The sequence below is a fragment of the Morone saxatilis genome, unplaced genomic scaffold, assembly GCF_004916995.1.
Source record: "Morone saxatilis isolate NCDOM2014 unplaced genomic scaffold, NCSU_SB_2.0 Contig6, whole genome shotgun sequence".
In the NCBI taxonomy this organism is placed as follows: Eukaryota; Metazoa; Chordata; class Actinopteri; family Moronidae; genus Morone; species Morone saxatilis.
The window spans coordinates 5,842,273-5,842,971 of NW_023340206.1; the positions used below are offsets into that span (position 1 = coordinate 5,842,273).

The 699-nt window shown below is 46.9% G+C and overlaps 2 protein-coding genes across 2 annotated transcripts in view; one reads left to right on the forward strand and one right to left on the reverse strand.

Annotated features, from left to right (window-relative positions):
* Positions 1-423, reverse strand: part of enpp4 (ectonucleotide pyrophosphatase/phosphodiesterase 4) — a 9,249-nt gene extending 8,826 nt beyond the window's left edge. The window contains exon 1 of the mRNA XM_035678060.1: positions 394-423. Within this exon, the coding sequence (XP_035533953.1) occupies positions 394-423 (30 nt within the window). The remainder of the gene's footprint in view (positions 1-393) is intronic.
* The window catches only part of clic5a (chloride intracellular channel 5a), a 9,415-nt gene continuing 9,133 nt past the window's right edge, over positions 418-699 (forward strand). The window contains exon 1 of the mRNA XM_035677596.1: positions 418-697. Coding sequence (XP_035533489.1) covers positions 459-697 — 239 coding nt within the window. The 5' untranslated portion in view covers positions 418-458. The remainder of the gene's footprint in view (positions 698-699) is intronic.

The window sequence follows — 699 nt, forward strand, 5'->3', positions numbered from 1 at the left end:
CTCTCTCTCTCTCTCTCAGTGTTGATGTTACAAACACTAAGGCCTTGTTTAAACTGCAGACAATAGTCAGCCAAATCTGATTTCTTTGCAATAAGTCAGAATCGAGGGAATAGCCACGGCTGATGGTTAAAACTGATTGTATTCTTTATAAAAAGTTTAAGCGGTGATGTGTAAGTTTAGGTATTTTTATGGGTAAATCCTTAAAAGATGAACTTTGTACTCAAGCCACTAAATAATTAACTCTTTCTCACCACCCAACAATAGCAACAATGTCTTTATTCAAGTTGTATTCTCCTTTAAGGATCACTGCTGTCTTTCCTTGGCATCTGCCTTCCCTGTCCAAAGTCCTGAAATGCTTTTTGATAAGGAAGACAGCGTTGGCATCGCAGTCACTCTGCTCTCCACCTTGACACTCTCCACCATCTCAGCACGACCTCTGTGTGACCTCTCCACCCGCAATGGACCCCTGTGAGGAGAACGTGTATGAGAACCCAGAGTTCAACACCTACCAGAACACGTCGTCAGGGGTCTACGACACGACCTACGAGTCGCCGTATGCAGAGCCCTCAGAGCTGATACCAGAGTACGAGAACACTGGACGGGCCGCCGCACAAATACCGGCTCCCCCTGCTCTCCCTCCACCTCGCCTTCCCACCTCAAAGGAGAGGCGAAGCAGTTCCTCTTCTTCCTCTTCTTCCT